The sequence below is a fragment of the Centroberyx affinis genome, unplaced genomic scaffold (genome assembly GCF_046629955.1).
Source record: "Centroberyx affinis isolate AG114_WGS23_722 - 3 ecotype Tasmania unplaced genomic scaffold, CSIRO-AGI_Caff_v1 ptg001285l_1, whole genome shotgun sequence".
Classification (NCBI taxonomy): Eukaryota; Metazoa; Chordata; class Actinopteri; order Beryciformes; family Berycidae; genus Centroberyx; species Centroberyx affinis.
The window spans coordinates 16388-33161 of record NW_027279791.1 but is presented as its reverse complement, the minus strand read 5'-3'; the positions used below and the strand labels follow the sequence as shown (position 1 = coordinate 33161).

At 44.0% G+C, this 16774-nt stretch overlaps 1 protein-coding gene across 1 annotated transcript in view; it reads left to right on the top strand.

Annotated features, from left to right (window-relative positions):
* jph1a (junctophilin 1a) overlaps positions 1-16774 on the top strand; it is a 33777-nt gene extending 17003 nt beyond the window's left edge. The window contains exons 3-6 of the mRNA XM_071525295.1: positions 4377-4495; positions 12472-13208; positions 13898-13994; positions 14166-16774. Coding sequence (XP_071381396.1) covers positions 4377-4495; positions 12472-13208; positions 13898-13978 — 937 coding nt within the window. The 3' untranslated portion in view covers positions 13979-13994; positions 14166-16774. The remainder of the gene's footprint in view (positions 1-4376; positions 4496-12471; positions 13209-13897; positions 13995-14165) is intronic.

Here is a 16774-nt window from a genome sequence, read left to right as displayed (position 1 = left end):
CTTTGTAAGAACAAAAACACAAAGCACTGAAGCAGATTTCCGAGGTCGTGGGTGATGGGAGGGCTTGATGGAAGTTGAGGGTAGATTGTTGAGTGCTGATGTTAACCAATGGACAAGGTCAAGACTCATCTTCCATCCTATTATATACTGTACCAGTCAGCAGTCCAGTTTACCATGCCTGGGCCGAGGGGGGAGGTGGAGGTACCTATGATGGAGAGAAGGGAGATGAGGAGGAGAGAAAAGAGGGGGGGGGGGGTATGGGAAGAGACAAAAAGGGGGTGGAGGGGGAGAAAGAGGCAAGAGGGTGCAGAACTGTGTCAGCATATGTGAGAGAGATTCCTCAAATAGGCCATAGCCTGGGGAGTGATGGACTGAAGCTTCAGTCTAGGGAATAAATGCACACACACAGGCACACACACACACACACACACACACACACACACACACACACAGGCACAATCACACACAAACAGGTACAAACATCCATACATATACACACATTATTCTGCAAGAGACCAAGGTATGACTAGCCTGAAAGGAGGGCGCACCATGCCGCATGCGAGCAGGGGGCTGAAATTTAACCCTACAGTAAAATTAGAGAGGTTGAGATGCATACCTCAGCAGTTCTAAATGCCCAGGAGTCTTTAGAGGGGTGCTCTCTCTCTCTCTTTCTCTCTCTCTCTCTCTCTCTCTCTCTCGCTTTCTCTCCCTCTCTCTCTCTCTCTCTCCCTCACACACACACACGCTCTTTGTCTCTCTCTCTGTCTCTGTCTCTCTTTGTCTTTTCTCTATTCCTCTACCTTCCCCTCTGTTTCTCTCTGTCTCTCTTTCCCTTCCTATCCCTTTCTCTCTCTCATTCTCTCTGTCTCTCTCACACTCTCTCTCTCTCTCTCTCTCACACACACACACACACACACAGCACAGATCGAGAGAGTGAACATCCTCCACACAGACTGCCAAACTGACTCAACACTTTTCACGCAATTCATTTGTCACAGTGATTAAACACCGATGGATCTCACAGGACCTTCATCAATATCATCTCTCATCTGGTGCATCAGCATAAAGAGTTCACAAAGAATTGCCTAAAAGTTTTTTTATTCTCCCCTCTAGACTTTGACCAAATTTCGAAACACTGTTGTGTGTGGTATTTGCATTTGTGCCAGGTGTGCAGTATGGTATGTGTGCTTTTGTGTAGCACGCAGGGTGCTGAAATACCTCAATTTGTTTGGACCCTTCCCCGGGACACGACACAGTGGGGCCTGCAGTGCCCAAAACTAGACAGGAACAGGTGTTGCTTTATATTCAGAAGCCGATCTTGGCTATTCACTGGAGCAAGTCGGAAGACTGTAGGCTGTCTGGCAAATTAAAAGTTTCAGAACAAAGACTTTTTCAAAAGTCAGTAGTGAGCATGCATGTTGTTTACCCACACACTTTGCCTCAAATCTATGATCAAGACAATGTGTTTTATCATTTGTCCTCACAAGCTATTCTTCTCCATCCCACCCCTTGCTGGTGTGTGCATAAATGTGTGTGGGTGTCTGTCTTAATGCGTAGGTGGTTCTTTGTATCTCAATGGGCAGAGCATGTCACTAACTGGCAGGATTAGTGTTTCAATCCTTGCTGGATACGCTCATAAGTGCATGCACTGTGGAAGGTGCTGGTGTTGGAAGCTGTTTGGGATAAAAGAGTCGGTGAAATGACATTTGTTATGTCATCACCACTACATGTGTGTGTGGCAGAAACAGTTCTTATTGACGTCGCATCAACAGGGAAACCAACCCTCTCTCCTCTCCTGCGCCACATGCCCATGTTTTCTCGCCTCTCATTTCACTCTTTCCTCACTCTCCTCTTGTCCTACTGCTCTATCACACCTCTCCTCCCATCATTCTCTGCCTGTCACCTCCCACCACCAGACATCCTGTCTGGGAACAGTCTGCATCGCTTCCTCTGTCGGCCCGTGACTTTATGCCCACTCTACCTAAACAGAACTGTTAAGATCCTTAGGATATGTCATGGGCATGCTATATACATCCATAACGCATAGTCGCATACCTCACTTCAGTTGGCTACGCATTTCACACATTTCATAAATAGAAGCATGTATGTTCGTGCAGGACTATGAGTGTATCCAAGCCAGTCTATGGCATTTGAGTGCGTGCTTGCTTGGGATGGAAGTCCATGTGTGTGTCTTCATAAGTACAGTACATATACATACATGTAACACATATAGTGGTGTATGTGTGGCCTTAATTTTGCAACAACCAATGTGTCCATCCTTGTTGCTCTAAAATTCTTAAAACTGAATTCCTCTGCGGCTGGTCGGTGGCTAGTCTCCAGTGGCTGTGCTGTCTGTAAACGCAGCATGAGTGTGTCCTTTGTCTCAGGGTGATACAGGGACTTATTTCTGGAGAGGAAGCGGCCCGTCTCTCTCCCCCCCCCCAGCATATGGCTCCTCATGCATTTTAATATCTCACTGTCCCGGCGCGTCAAAAAAACAGGACGGCCCAGAGTCCAAGGACAGAGAAGTAGTCTGAAATAGAGACATCTGTCCGTTGGGGTCACTCTGACAGACAGAGGGAGGGAGGGGAGGGTGAGGGGAACGAGGGGAAGCGACGTCGATAGAGGGACGGAGAAGGATCGACAGAAAGAGGAGCATTGATTGAAAAAGAGAAGGGATGGTGAAAGAAAGAGGGAGAAGAAGATGGATGAACAGAGTTAACTAGGGCACCAGGCGCAGCTGTCAATACTTACGCTGATACTTGGCCGGTCCATCTGCATCCCTCGCATTCCATTTTGCGTTGTCATGTATTGTTTAAGTTGAGGATTTTGTGTGTGGGCTCCACTCGCTGTGGGGCTGTGATCTGTTTGTACAGTAAGAGCCCCGGGTGAGACTAATCCACTGGCTTTCACAGCATTTATCTGCTGCATTTCATGTCGTTGCATAATTAGGTCTTTCAGAATGGACTGGTGGTAGTAGAGGGAAAAATCCTCTCACTCCCCAATGCACAAGTGTCCTCCTCTACTCGCGGCTCTCGGCGTTTGTGTGTGTTTGCGTGTGTGTGTGCGCGTGCAAGCACGTGTACGTGTACAGTATCTCTCGGTGGAGTTTTCAAGGGATTTGTTAAGCAGGTCACCCCCCGGCCTCTGTCTGTACATGACTGTCTCACCATGGTGTGCTCCCATAATACCTCTGAGTGCTAATGCTAAGCTCACCATGATCCCAAAACGTATTACTCTTCAGCCTTTTGGTTTTTGAGCATCACTGTGGTACAGTAGGTTTGGATGTGTTTTTAACAGCTTGTCTCATGCTTGGGTAAAGGCCTGGTAGGGTCGATGGCAGTTTTTCACAACTGTTGACTATATTGGTTTTACACTTTGCTCTGTATTGTAGCCCTTGTGGTGGGTTCTCATGTTGCCGTGTCAAAACAAAGACTTCTTTGGTGTTCATTACAGATGGGGATTTATATGTATAAGAATGCAAACACCTTCTAAAGCAAGGACCCACTAATAGACCCACTAATCTAGAGGTACCAACTGAGGTGCAGTTGACCTCCTTTCCTATTGGTATTTAGAATATAACCTGAAAGTGTTTTTGTGTTTTTTTGATACCGTATTGATCCCCGAAGGAGATTTTTGTTTTGCTTGAAAGGCGGTCTCACGACTCACTACGCTACCCTGCTGCTTATTAGGAAATGCAGATATGATATGATATGATATGATATATGATATGATATGTTACAATATATCGATATATCAATTTATCAATTTATCAGCTTTCCTGTAATGGTCAAGTATGTGTGTGTGTATCTGAGTTTGTCTGTGTGTGTGTGTGTGTGTGTGTGTGTGTGTGTGTGTGTGTGTGTGTTTATGTGCTTTATGGGCAGCGCTCCAGTGTGGTCCAGCAGCAGTGCGGTGCTCCAGACTGGATTAAGGTCTTGCTTGGATGTGGCTGTGCGGCTGGGCTCCATTTGGAAAATCAGGATTTGGATTTGAGATAGAAGCACGAGGGGGGGAGAGTGTTATGTTATCCCTCAGAGGGACAGGGCCGAGCGATGCAGCTCAAAGATGAGGGGAGAGAGGGAGGGATGGAGGGCGAGAGAGAGGGAGCAAGAAACAGAGAGAGAGAAAAACACAGTGGAGGGAAGCTCATCCTTGACATATCTTTTTGGATTGAGTTACATAATTTCTATAAAACTGTAAAATGTACGTTTGTATGTGTATGTGTGTATGTGCACTTATGTATATGTATATGTAGATGTGTCTACATGTATCTATGTGTGCGTGTCCCTCCATGTGGAGCATGGTTGCTCTTCATTTCTTTATCTCTGTGTTAGCATGCAACTCTACCATTCTTTGTATTTGTGTTTCTCCAGAACGGCCCATGCCAGGACAAAAAGTGAGGCTGCAGACCAGGCTGCCATCTCCGCCGTCCAGGACTCTGAAATCGCCAGGGCGGTTGCTAGGGAGCTCTCCCCCAACTTCCACCAACCAGGTAAACTTCAGGAACGTGGCTTCATGCTCAACACATGTCTGTATATTCTAAAGCATGTTAATAGTGGTAAAGTTCTGGCGCTGAGTTAGTTGCATACCATGTAGTAATGTCATGAGTTGGAATTCAGACCCATGTCATCTTCTCTCTGCCCTGCATTTCCTGTCGCTCTGTGCTGTAGATTATCTGATAAAGCAGAAATACCTTTAAAATAATCTTTAAAGTGCCCAAAGATAGTGACGTGGTTTTAAGTTCCCTGCCTCTGGAACCGCATATGTGCTCCCAGTGGCCTAGGAGTAAAGTGAGAGCTTCCTAGAGTCTCCCTAGATACTTAACCTCAGTCTAAATAAAAAAAAAAAATCGAAATAAAATAGTTGTAAAGTTACTGACCAGTTACTGACCAGTCACTGAATGGTCATGGTCAATTATGCAAATAAGAGCAAAATCTTTAACACCACTGCAACCTTTACATGTCCCTTGTAAAGTGCCTTAGGTTTGTCTGACAGTTAACCTCTAGACTCCCAGGCTCTCATTTACCGACTGACCTGCACAACACTGCCTTATACATTCCTACACCCTCTCTCTCTCTCTCTCTCTCCAAACACACACAAATACAGATCTACCTGTATCACACACACACACACATACACACACACATACACACGCATACACACAAATACACAAAGCAGCCCCCACATTGTCACTGACAGACCAGGCCCGCACCCAGACTGCAGGTGTAATGTAGTGGAGGATTGAAGAGGTCAGCTGAACTCACTCCACATGTTGAAACAGAATACTTTGACTATTTCAAGGCCTAGCTTTTAAATTTGCATGAATGCTAGCCTGGCCATGTCAGCAAGTGCAGGTCTCATGGCTCTGAAAGCAAGAAAAGGCTCACCCAGAAATGAAGTGGCAGTCTGTTGGGGTGGGGTGGGGTTTGGAGGGGGTCTGTAACACAAGCATGTTTACCTCTAACAGAGGTCCACTTACCCAGCTAAAGAGGAGAACCAAATTATTTTGCTATTCTAACATCCTCCCCTCTAACAAATCCCTCCCTCTTTTAGCTACTGCTTCCTCAAGCAACCAATTTGTCCATTTGTCCATGGAATTGGGTAACTGGTGAGACCGTAGTTTATATAAGTAATGGTGTTTGTACAGCATTGACAGTTTGAGAGTTGTTTTCATGGTCCTAGTCTGCGTCTGAGTCTCAGTAATGAGCTTGTTCTGTGTGCCGGAGAGCGCGGGGTTTGGTGCTCTAGTAGTGTAATCGAAGACCAGAGCTATTGAGGAAGATTTCTAAGACCACAATGAAGGACTGTGTTTGTGCTTTGAAAAAGCGGCGCCTGTTTGGAGCAGTATACTGTATTCTGGATAGAGGCCTTGTATTTGCTCTCAAAGGCCTGTTGTAGCAGCTCTGAAATACTTGCAAAAATTTTCTGCGGTAAATTTTGCCTAAAAATATCATGTTAATGTGAAAAGAAACATGAAAGAAACATGTTTTTGTGTTTCGTTAACGCTATTCTTACACATCATGTCAAACCTGTGCCTGGTTCTATTATGCGTGATGGTCAAGGAAACCTACGCAGAAGTCCTGCTCCTAATACCAAGCCCATCTTTCTTCCTCCCGGAGGTTTTACAGGCAGAGTGCCAAACTATACAGTAGCTCAGAGTGTAGGATGTCGACTCAACTCTGTTTAGTTCATTTACAAGGTAAGCTGAGTTTTACAAGGAAATACCTGACATGTAATACTACATAAATAGTGAAGGTTTGAGATCCTATTTGGTGGAAGAGCTCGGGCTGCAGGTGCGGTCAGGGGTAAAGCAAAAGGACAGGGAGAGGGCAGAAAGGTTGGACAAGGGTCAGTTAAAACTCACAAAATTTGAAAAATCTTTGATCAAGCATTCCCATGTTGTTGTGTTTTTAAGCTGAGTTGGATGGGATGAACAGACACACATTCAGACCATGTTTTATCTTATCTATGTTTTAGACCTGACTCAAACAGTCATCTCATAGCACTCTCAGATAACACACTATTGATTGTGTGCGTTTATTTTAAGAATTTAATCAAGTGATCAGTCAACAAATCCACTGAATTAATTCTAAATAGGTTGATTTGGGTTCTCCTCCAGCGACAAGCCAAAGATTACTCAAAACCGCTATGCAGCACCTTTTTTATTTAGAGTGTGAGATCCATCCTGCCGAGCCTAGCATCTTCCACTGAGCGTAGTATATTTAGGCCTATGAGCTAGCCGGCCTTGGGCCCTTGCCAAAAGACACCACAAAATAGTGGGTGACTAATAGATTGACAATGGGACCCATTCAAGCGTGTCCCTTTACTGAGGCACAGAAATGGCCGGCTGGGGACAGGGTCGTCCTGCGGCTTGTTTGTGTTGTGGAAAAAGGCGGTCATGCTTGGCAGGCCTGGTGAGCTCCAGGTTCACAAGTCTGCGAGGAGAGTGTCCTTGCCTTATAAGTCAGATCATGAATGAGAGAGAGGCCCATGTCATAATAATGTGCAGCGTAGGGCGACATCTGAGCCGCGCCGTTTAAACGTTCAGTTACGTAAGCATGTCTGGTAAGCCTGGCTGACAGCAAGACAGGCACCTGTAAATAGCCAAACCCCATTTTCCACGCATGAATTCTCAGTCCAGTTTACGATAGTGCAGTCAGTGCTAACAGTCCAGTGCTAATAGTCTTATATTCTGCAAAAAGTTGAGAAATTTGAGAAAAGTTGGGGGAATCAAGAGTAGCCTACTTTGAGGCTTGTTGTTGGTTCATGGCTTGTACTTTGGCAGGCTGTATCATGTTTGAGTGTAAACGAGGTCCCCTATTTCTAGATTCCAAGAAAAAAACATCCAACTGTCCTGTAGATTTACATACAACTCACCACATTCTGTTCCTTTGACCTCCATGACCTTTTAAGTCAGTGACAAAGTGAATGAATAGACTCTACATTGTCCCTCTGTTACAGGGAGAGGAAGTACCTGCCATCCAAATGAACTTGTGTGACTTTCCCAAACTAATCTCCTGTGCTTCCTCAATGTCTACCTCTACAGTGGAAATATTCTCACATACCCACCCTCCCCCCGCTTCCAATAACTCCTCTAGGGAAACAACCATGGGTCTAAACCCCTTGTTGTTTGTAATTGACATTTCAGACTCATAGCAGATTATCACCCAGATTGGGAGTGTGTACTTCAAAAGGGAAGAGAGGGTCACAGGGAAAAGGACCCTGACCTTTATGATTGGTTCACACACAGCACCCTGGAGGGGGGGGCAGCAGGGGTTGGCTGGGCGTGGTTTATGGCGTGACGTTAATTGGGCTATATTTGGTGCCGATGTGTGCTCACCGGGGTCTAATGGAGACATAGCTGAAATCCCTGTGCACTGAGAGGTGGCGCGGCCCCTCGCTCAGCCCCTCGCTCGCCTCTCGCTCGCCTCTCTCCGGGGCTGACACAGAGCAGCTGTCCCTTCCTTCAGCCGGTCATCGGGGGGGGGGGGGGCGGAGGGCAAGGGGGGCTGGGGCGCAGTGGGGCTCCCACCCCGCCCTGTTTGACCCAGTCAAGGTACACTTGGACCAGGTGGCACCGTAAATGCCTGGACCTGTCAGAGCCCAAAACCAGACATGAACAGGTGCTGCTTTATATTCATAGAGGCAGGTGTTTGCTATTTAGTAGACAGTAGATCAACCGAGGTTATGCAGCAAAGTCTTACGACTTTCAAGAGTAAAAATTGCATTAAAATAACACTGATCATGGCCGTATTCAGCAGTCTTAAGAGAAATATCAAAAGTGATGCTTGTCCCAAACTTTATCGACTATACTTGTTTCATCTTATCAGTCCCACTTATCAAAATAGTTTTACTCTCAAAGGTAATGCGAGGCAGATGGCACATCACATCCCCAATTTATTTTATCACTCTTGCGGCATGCACTGATGATAGAATTAAAAATCAAGGCCACTGGCTCTCAAAGTCTTCCAGCCTGCCATTTCTCCATCAGTCACATGTCAGTGCATGTGAGAGCGAGCCCTTCAGGTTTCTCACTGCATGTTCCCACTCAAAACAGTGAGGGACAGGAAGACAATCATCAGACTGAACCAGTATTGCCACAGAGGTTGCAGTGATCTGCATGTGAAGCGTGGGGCATTGTTTCTTAGCATGTGCTTGTGTTTGTGCTGTCTGTGTGTGTGTGTGTGTGTGTGTGTGTGTGTGTGTGTGTATTACAGTAGTGGATGTAATCTGGCCAAACAATGACAGCCCCCCCTGCCCATCTGCCAGTGTGAGTAGGAGGAAGAAAGAGAAAATCTAAAAAGCTACAAATTGAGTCATGAATCTTAAATATAACCAGGTAGAGAAGGGAGAGAACATACTGTGACCACAACCCACAGAACAGACAACAAATATATATCAATATCAGAATATTCAGTATCAAAATAGAAATATCAGCAAATGCATCATAAATAAGAAAAACACGAAACAGGAAAATTAAGATGCCCTACATCATGATCAGCACTGCCACTTGTAAGACGTAATTATATTTGACATATCCAAACAATATTGTTATAGTTCTGAAACACTTAAGCCAACAGCTTGCCTTAGGTAATGTACACTACCAGTCAAAAGTTTGGACACAGCTGATTGAATTGAAGTTGATGCCTAATGTATGAATTTCTTTCCAAAGCCTTTGCCTTATCATCAAGTTCAAGGGTGGCTGCTTTAAAGAATCTAAAATATAAGATAGTTTTGATTTGTTTAACACCTTTTTCATAGTTTTGATGTCTTCTAATGTATTCTAAAATGTGAAAAATAGTAAAAAATAAAGAAAAATGTGTGTGTCCAAACTTATGTATATATATAACTTATACGTGTGTATTTCTGTCTCTGCTGACTGCATGGTGCATCTGACATGGATGTAAAGACAAGGCAGTGACCAAGTCCTCTTATGATCAATATGGCAGCAACAGCCTTGAGTCAGTGTTTCATTGTCAGTGCTGTATGTAACACAATATTATGACGGTGCAAATGTTTCCTTTCAGGCCAGAGATGCTGTGTGAAAGCTGCTGTCCTCTATGAATCTACAGTTCATACCAGCCTGATGCACAATAGCAACAGATGTGATAACTGCACATACTGTACTCCTCCCTCTGCCTTCCCACTTCACACACACACACACACACACATCGATGCATGCACACACATACCCAGGCCTCACTGAGGCTCCCTCTCGTTACTGCTGTTCATCTCAAATTAAGGTCACGAGGGGTTAGGCTGGGTCTTAAACGACCAACCCATCATGTTTTGTGTGAGTGTATGTGTATGTGTGTGTGTGTGTGTGTGTGTTGGTGTGTGTGTTTTGCTAAGAGTGCACTGGAGCGGAAAACGTGCTGTGGATTAACATGAAACGAGCTGGCAACTGTAGCTTAAACAAAAGCTTGTACTATAATAATGCCACAGAGACAATGATGAGGTAATAGAAAAAGACGGGGCTGAACCAGAGCGAGACAGGACACAAAGATGAAAGAACTATTAATGTGATATTGCAATATTATAACACATTACACAGTATATTACTGTTAAGCTTTTCTTGAGAAGTGTTGGACCGAAAATATCTCAATATCTTATTTCCCCACAGGGAATATCAATTTCCTCCCAGGGCTCATGTCATCTAAGTATATCATATCTTGATATATGCACATATCTTATATTTGACACATCATCTTCTGAATGCTGACGTTCAGATGTTTATCTGTGTTTATTTGGGTTGAGTAGTTTTTCTTGGTTATGACTAATACCATGGCCTATTTTAATGACCCTCTTTGGAAGGCTGCAGACTCAGCCCAGTTGATCAATGTTAAGATGAAAGAAACACCACGGCCATCTGGGTAATTGAGTCCCAGAGCATATTCCAGCTGACTGGGCAGCATTCCTTAGCACTTCTAATTAAACTACACTGACTCATTACAACAAGAACACATGCTAAGTTGTCTACAAGACAACCTTACATGAGCAGAGATCAAACCATATGTAACAGTATATGAGATTAACTGATGAAAATGGATTTTACAGCATCCCAGTTTGACGAAATACGACAAAATCACGTTCAATCAAACACTTATGGGACTGCATTAATTCTGTGGTTTTGTGGGATTTAAAATGGCTGCAGTAGTGTAGCGTCAGTAGTTTTGACTGACTGCCAGTGCTGCAGTTCTGTGTGTGTGTGTGTGTGTGTGTGTGTGTGTCTGTGTGTGTGAGGCTGGGGGCACTTTAGTGCTGACAACCATTCAGAAAATGCCTGGAACCCCTCAGAGGAATCTGTCCCCAAACAGAGTGAAACTGGTCAGACCCTCCCACGAAGCCCTAACTCTTATCGAGTTATGGTGTGAAATTAGGCTCACCAGATATTTTAAGCCCTGCAGATGTTCAAACGTCTCCCATCTCTTTGTAGTGGGTCTTATTGGCTGTGGCAGTTATGAAACGAATTAGGAATGCCCTGCAGCCGGAAAATAGTTTGGGCTTATAAGTACTGGGGGCCAAAACATTACTTGATAACACCATTTATGCAGATATGGGATTGGATATACTTGTTCCCTTCTCCACCTGATGTTAGCATAATTGTTCCTAGAGAGGATAAGTGTCATAATTCAATCAACATTGATTCTTCTCCATGGAATGACAAGTTCAAAGGTGGCGTGCATACACACCAAATAGCATTACAGAAGATGCCGCATGAATCTCTTTTGATTAAGTATACAGTACTTTCATCTTCAAAGTTTTGGATTCTACTCATCTATAACCTAACATCTCTAGAATGTCCCTGCTTCTTTCTCTTTACTGCAACTTGGCTGTATGGGATGCGGAGGATCTAACCTTTTCTGATCACACCATCTGATGTTCTGCAAACAAAGCTGCATTGTTCCTGTCTGAGTCACTCTGACACAGTCTAATTTAGCCCAAGTGGCAAAAAAACAGGCAAACAAAGAAACACTCAGCCTGTTGTATCTAATAAATATTAATTGAATACAGAACAAAGGGACAGATAAAGTGTTATTTTTCCCACATGCAAAATGAGATTTAGATTCAGATTCAGACGAGCTTTATTATCCGCACTTGTGTGCGCATAATGCCCGTACAGACACCTCAAAACACAGATAATAATTAAAAGAGCAGTGCCAGTTTAGTCCAGAGGCAGCAGTCAGGCGGTACACCATCTCTGTGCGTCTTTGTCCACTAGTCCATAAACTTCGGGTGGAGAGGAAGGGAGTAGGCAGCTGTATGAGCTTCCTCAGTCTGAGCAGCAAGACTGCTGTGGGGATCAAAGCGCAGAATGAAATAAAAGAAGCATCGTTGCACCTTAAGGTCAAGCCCCCTTATCTATAGAGCCATGTTGATTGCTTGGATGCCGAAAATGAATGTGACAAGGGCCTTTCCAGGAAAACGACACACTGATAAAAGAGAATGACTGATGATAAAGATGTGCTTGCAGAGGAGGCTTCCATTGTGAGATGGTGTTTGTGACCCTGCATTAATCAGTCTATTTCTCTCTCACTCTCTCTCTCCCTCTCTCTCTCTCCCTCGCATATATAATGTGTATTCATGGATATTTCATTTGAAAGACTAGCCTTGCTAGTTCTCAGCAAAACTGTCCAGTCAGGCAGCAGCAGTTGATAGCAGATAGAGTGCTCTGTTCTACTAATCTGGGTTCTTGGACAGTGGCTGGGGCAGAGATTACAGAGTAGAATTGGCATTGGTTCAGGGTTTGGTAATCTCCTGTGTCATCATTGGACTGTACATCTGAGCCTCAGATAATGGGGCATTTCAATGTTGCTGGGCCTGTATGTTGTATTCTTAGTGTATGTGTAGTGTGTAGGCGTTTGTTCTCTCTCTCTCTCTCTCTCTCATATAGACATCCAAGTGCGTATCTGTGGATTATGTATTATGTTAATGTGTGTCATCTCTCTCTCTCTCTCACCTCTGCAGGGCCTGACTACATCAAACAACAATTCATGGAGCCTGTGGAGATTAAGGAGGTCCCTGTTGAGAAGAAGGACAGTTCCCCAAAGGATTCTCCTCATTTTTACCGCAAAGGCACCACTCCTCCCCACTCCCCTGTGACCAGCTCTGGAGCCACGCCTCCCCCCTCGCCCCACTCCAGCAAGAAGAAAGGCCAGCTTGCCAACAGCACCAGCCGCAAAAGCAGCAAAGAGGAAAAACCCTCCCGCAAGATAAGCAAAGAAGAGAAGCCAAGTCGTAAGATCAGCAAGGATGAGCGGTCTAGCAAAAAGTCAAGTAAAGAGGAGAGGCCGGCCGTCACCGATGGCCCCAGGGCCCCCCCTCCACAGGAGGAGGCTCCACCTAAACCCCCTAAAGTTCATGAGCCTACCCCAGCACCTGCTCCCCCTCCCCAGGCTCCTGCGATTCCAGTCAACGGCCAGCTCCACTCTGAGTACCACAGTTACTATGTCAAGGCCCCTGTAAGGGGCCCCCCACCCCCGGAGCCTGAGGAGGATCTAGAGGAAGAGCCTAGTGCTTTGACCCTGGCACGTATGCCCCCACCGCCCCCCAAGTCCTTCAGTGCCCCCACCCCCAAGCCACTGTCCCTACGGGACAGCAAGAGCGACCACAAACTCAGGAAGCAGGATTCCCTAAAGCCAAAGAGCCTCGCAGACACAAAGAAAGCCAGTATGGAGATTGCAGATTCTTTGGCAGAAGAAACAGTAAGTATTAGTATAAGGATATGAAAAACATGAAGGAAAAAGTGTTTGCTCAACCAGTAGCAATCAATGTCATGCTTTAAGTTGGTTGTAACTACATAGGGATGAACAAATGCAAAACTCTCTCCATTAAAACCTGTTCCTTATTATTAGGTGGTGGGGAGGAGCAGCTCTATAAGAGCCAGGCTCTGTGTGCAGGTTCATTCATGTGTAACGCTTTTTGCCATGCAAGTGCTTAGGGAAATTATAGTATGCACTGTTTAGGTCGCACAGATCCCTGCATAAGGGAAATACAATGTGCGCACATACACCAGGCAGTACAGTAGAAGCATGAACAGGCTCCTGGCTGCAGCCTTGCAGACAGTCACATACCGGGAAGTGGTTCAGTGATTTTCCTACTATAGTGACTAAGTCAACACATTAATTATATATTTTGTTTATTTGTAACACTGTGCTGCCACAGCACTTCTGTGTCAACAGGTGGAGTTTTAAAATCAATGTAAATTCACTCACTCAAGTCACTCATACCTCTCCCAAGCACCTAAAAGCACAAGCTCACTTGTGGCATTAATGGAGAGTGTTGAACCTGTTCATCCCAGTGACTTGTAAACAAGGACATAAGCAGTACAGGCAATTTAATGTTCATGTGGTTATCATGTGATTATCTCTTATCATGATGTTTTGTTTTGCAGGGTCCTAACTCTATCCTTGTTGCTATGGTAATGCTGTTGAATATTGGCCTTGCGATCATATTTGTCCATTTCCTGACATGATGATGCAGTTTCTCAGGTAAGTTCAGTTCATGTTCCTTGTGCAGCCTTATGAATAAAAAAAATAATTTCATATATTTCATGAAGATAATCTGCCCTTGTTACTCATGTTCTGTGCGGTGCCACACACACTGAGTCTGAAATGTGACTGCCAGCCAATTAAATCCAAACAAACTGTTTTATCTTCCAGTGAAACCATGGCAACTGGTAGAGTTGCATCGCCGGCCTTTGAAAAATCAAAATGGCGCCAGTGAGACTCGGGGGCAGCCGTAGGTGTTTAGGAATCAGCGTGACACCGAAGAGAATCAGGAGAAAGGCATCACTACCACCATCGTGTCATGGGCCTTCTTCAGCCCAGCCCCATGATTTAGCACTCCTTTGGCTCCTATGAAAGCTGAAGTGAAATGTCGTGTCTAGTGAGAAAAAAAAAAAAGTTTAAAAATGCAACCAAACATACACAGTCAGAAAAAAAAGAAGTAATTGAAACCCACACGTGTGCTGATCCAAGCACTGGTCTCTGTAGCTCGCCGCCACTCCCTCTGCCTTGGCAGAGATAGCGGCGGGCTGACGGACTTTGCTGGAAGAGTGTGGAGATGCACTTTTAGATGACGGGAGCAAACAGCTGCCTTTCTATTTTGCCATCTGACGTTTTGATGGGGAGATGTGAGCCCAGCGGCCAGGGGACAGTCGCAGCGGGAGCGTGCTCGGGTGTTCGGAGCCTTTTCTGGGGTTCGCGCCACTCTTGCTACAGGAAACTGGACACGATCGTCGCTAGCAGTCAGTGCTAGCACGGTCACTAGCCAGTCTTACTCTGTTAACCCAGTCATCACCGCAGCTTTCCCTACTGTAACCCAGGATACACTGCTTTGAAACACTCCCCGTGCATGGTACAGTTTTAACATTTTGTTTTTGTTTGTTTTTTTTGTTTTATCGTAGGGGTTTTTCTGTTCATTGTTGTTCTCTGAATGTTGGTTACCTGCAGTCATGGACTTGTAGTTGAAAAGGAAAACGTTTCCTACTAATAAACTCGATAAACTTGATCAATAAATTGGTTTTCCCTTTTATTTTGAAATTATAGAATTTAACTAATTTCTAAAAATGTGGTTGTAATTCAAGAATTACATACCCATTGTATTGAAAGTGCAATATGTTTTATTTTTTTAAAGAAAAGTTATAGTATATTTTGCCAAAAAAAAGGGGTTCATTGCACCATTGTAAAAAAAATCCTATGTTTCATTTATTTTGTCATGCCACAGAAGCTAGCATAATTTGGATAGACTGGATTGGATAGAGAGCGTTGATTGACAGCTGGCATTGTGATTGGTGGGAAGTTCACACTGTAAAAGCCAGCTAGCTCTGTGAGAGTGAAGTAACAAATGTCTTATCGAATATGTTATTTATTAAACCAGAAGGAAAATGATTTCATTGTATTGCAACACATGCCTAGACCATTTTGCTTGAGTTCTTTCATCCTATTCTCTGCTTCCAATGTTTCAGTATACCACTAAGCTGTGAAGAGCAGTGAAGCGGTTCAAACAGCTGCTTCCGTAGGTCCCGACTCCGCTTGCATGCTTGTGAGACTGGAGCAGGAGAGTCTTGGATAGTGGAACTTGGTATTGAATTTATTCAGGTTGAGGCCATGGGGAATGTGGCACAAGGGGGGTAGGAGAGATGCCTTTAAAAGTCTTTAACAGTACTACTGTTTACCTCAGAAAAAAGATGAGGAAGAGGGGAGGGAAAGACACCTCGTGAGAGATGACATCCTTGTCTTAATTTTGTTGTGTGGGGGATACTCTGACTGTTGTCATCATCTGATCATGCTTTTAACTTGCCACTTCATTGTAGCTGTTTGTAGTCTTTGTTGCAGGTACGGCATGAGTTTCTTTTATTTGAAAGTGGTTATTTATATGATTAACATTTACTATCATCACTACAAAGATTAATTATTTATTCATTGTACAACTGATAGATACTGATAAGATACAGTATATGTGTTTTTGAGCATTGGTCATCATGAAAAGGGCTTTAATATGGCTAGGTTTTCTTTGCTGCAATTCAGTTTTGCAATTTGCAAAATCTACTAGATCGTCTGTAGTGCATAATGAGCAGCACATTACAATTGTAGACTGCTTAATTGGCCTGTTAGATGTTTGCAGACTATCCGCATAATAGTTCTTATTGGATTACTCACTTCAATGAAATCTACTCATAATCAGGAAATAGAGCAGAGCAGACCATGAGCCTTCCTAGACTAATTCAAAAACAATGTTATATTATAAATGTGATGCAGTCAGCCGCCATAGGATTGAACAACATAAAATATGGTTCTTGACCCTTTTTTCATTGCCACACCCTCTTATTTGTTTTATCTGTCTTCACATGAGCATGGTGAAGACTGGAATTTTGGAGGGGTTGAACAGACAGCCTGTTTATGGAATATTTTTTTGAAATGCAACATTGCATGTTGGAAACATTTATATATAGATTATTATATACTATTTGTAAGGATTTTTACAGAGCACAATCCAGAATCTGGTATGAGTTGGTATTTTTCTAACAATTTGCACACCTGTATTTTGACAATGAATATAACTTGTTTGTAATTGGTAATGTAATGCACATACGGTAATGTTTGACAGTGAAAAAATACTTTATTTCTAATTGGTTGTAATGTATGTACCATTTGGGGATGTGAAAGGCAGATGTACTTGTTTGAGTATATTACAAAATAACGAGGAACTGCGGGAGACTTTTGATATCTCAAGGTTCATGTTACCCCACTGATTTGTGCAAAGTCTT